This window comes from Poromitra crassiceps (genome assembly GCF_964638095.1).
Source record: "Poromitra crassiceps genome assembly, chromosome: 17".
In the NCBI taxonomy this organism is placed as follows: Eukaryota; Metazoa; Chordata; class Actinopteri; order Beryciformes; family Melamphaidae; genus Poromitra; species Poromitra crassiceps.
The window spans coordinates 37,577,130-37,578,773 of record NC_139635.1 but is presented as its reverse complement, the minus strand read 5'-3'; the positions used below and the strand labels follow the sequence as shown (position 1 = coordinate 37,578,773).

Here is a 1,644-nt window from a genome sequence, read left to right as displayed (position 1 = left end):
TGCCGTATGTAAATTTATAAATTTTTTGGTGAAGGGGTTTTTGAATTATTCAATAAAAACTTTGGAAACAGCCAAAGTGACGATCCCACAGAGCTGCTGGTTGCAGCTAAAAAACAATATTTTGCTATCAAAATTCCTTTGTTTTTGCTGTTTTATTGAAGGAAATGACTGTTCAAATGTTTTAGGTGTCACTAAATGAGAAAATATTAGCTTCAGAGTCAGTGATGTGCTTGAAATGTTTCCTTTCACAAAAGTGTGATTATCTCAGCTTCTAAGTTGAAACAGCTGTTTTTGGTCAAATCAACCCATCTTCTCCGGCTGATAACTAAGGAACGGAAAATGATATCAATAAACTTTTTTTTTGCTGATGATAGAAGAGAGTCTCATCGTTCTTTTGGCGTGTTCGGTGTTTACATAGTAATATCACACAATATTCTGTGGGCCTCGAGAAATCACTGAAAACGCTCTGAAACTCTGGCACTGGGAGCGTCCGTTCTCCAAAAGTGGCTGGCACTCAATGAGTTAATGGATCCGGATTTGACAGCAGAGACGTTTTTCCTCTCCTCACCGCAATGCACTAATAATGTCTACTTTGGATTCACTTAGGCCTCTGTGAAGTGGCATTTTCACAGATGAAAATCATATTTTCATATGATCTGCTCACTGCAAGTGTGTTAATGCTTTCTACTATTAACAAGATATTTTCCTCATATAAATGAAAAACTACAGTATGCCACATGCCTTTATTTTGTGTGTGTTGGAATGAAATTAAAGAATGAAACTTAGAATTGAAGGTATGGTGTATTGTAAAAGCAGGATGGCATGTTTGCTAGTTATAGTGTTTTCTTCGTTGCATCAATTTGAAAGATGGACGGATTTCATGTAATTCAAATACAATTAGCCCAAATAAAATGCCTTGGATTGGAAATACAATCTGGGTTAGGCTTAGGGTCTTTTTCTTCACACTTCAAGAGCAGTTGTCTTTAGTCAGGAGTGTGAGTGTATCTCTCTCCCTCTATCTGACACAGAGACACTGTGGAACCAGGCCCAGACCAGATCTCAAACCCAGGATACAGTGGTTTACTGAATTTGGAGTCAAAGGTGTGGAGGTGGATTAGTTTGTCAGAAGAAACTGTGTAGAAGGACAGGGAGCCAGCAAGCCAGTCCAGATACACTGCTACTCTGTTCGAGTCAGAGGCGGAGGGCGAATTGGTTAATGATATTGATTTATCATTGTGACAGACATAGTAATTGTTACCAAAGCAGAACAGACTCCAGGACTGTTCATTCCTTCCAATCCAGCTTTCAGCACCCTGTCCTTTCCTACCGATTTCTCTGTAAGTAACTCCTATGTGAACCCCTCCTTCCCTCTCGACCTCCCAATAACAGCGACCATCCAGACCATTTCTACACAACAGCTGTTTCCAGCAGTGAAATCTCTCTGGGTTATCAGGATATGGCTGCTCCTCTCCTCCCACTGTGACCTTTCTCTTGTCTTCAGACAGGAGGAGCACTTTGTGTGCTGTGTTTAGGTCCAGTGTGAGTTCACAGGCATCTGATGGAGAGAACAAGACTCAATACAGCAGCAGGTTAAAATAGAACAGAATAGAATATAATGCCTTTGTTGTTCACATGTGGACACAT

At 40.3% G+C, this 1,644-nt stretch overlaps 1 protein-coding gene across 1 annotated transcript in view; it reads right to left on the bottom strand.

Annotated features, from left to right (window-relative positions):
• Positions 1 to 983: 983 nt before the first annotated feature.
• Positions 984 to 1,644, bottom strand: part of LOC310792396 (NLR family CARD domain-containing protein 3-like) — a gene marked incomplete at both ends in the record, with an annotated part of 9,484 nt that continues 8,823 nt past the window's right edge. The window contains one exon of the mRNA XM_083654111.1: positions 984 to 1,555. Within this exon, the coding sequence (XP_083510237.1) occupies positions 984 to 1,555 (572 nt within the window). The remainder of the gene's footprint in view (positions 1,556 to 1,644) is intronic.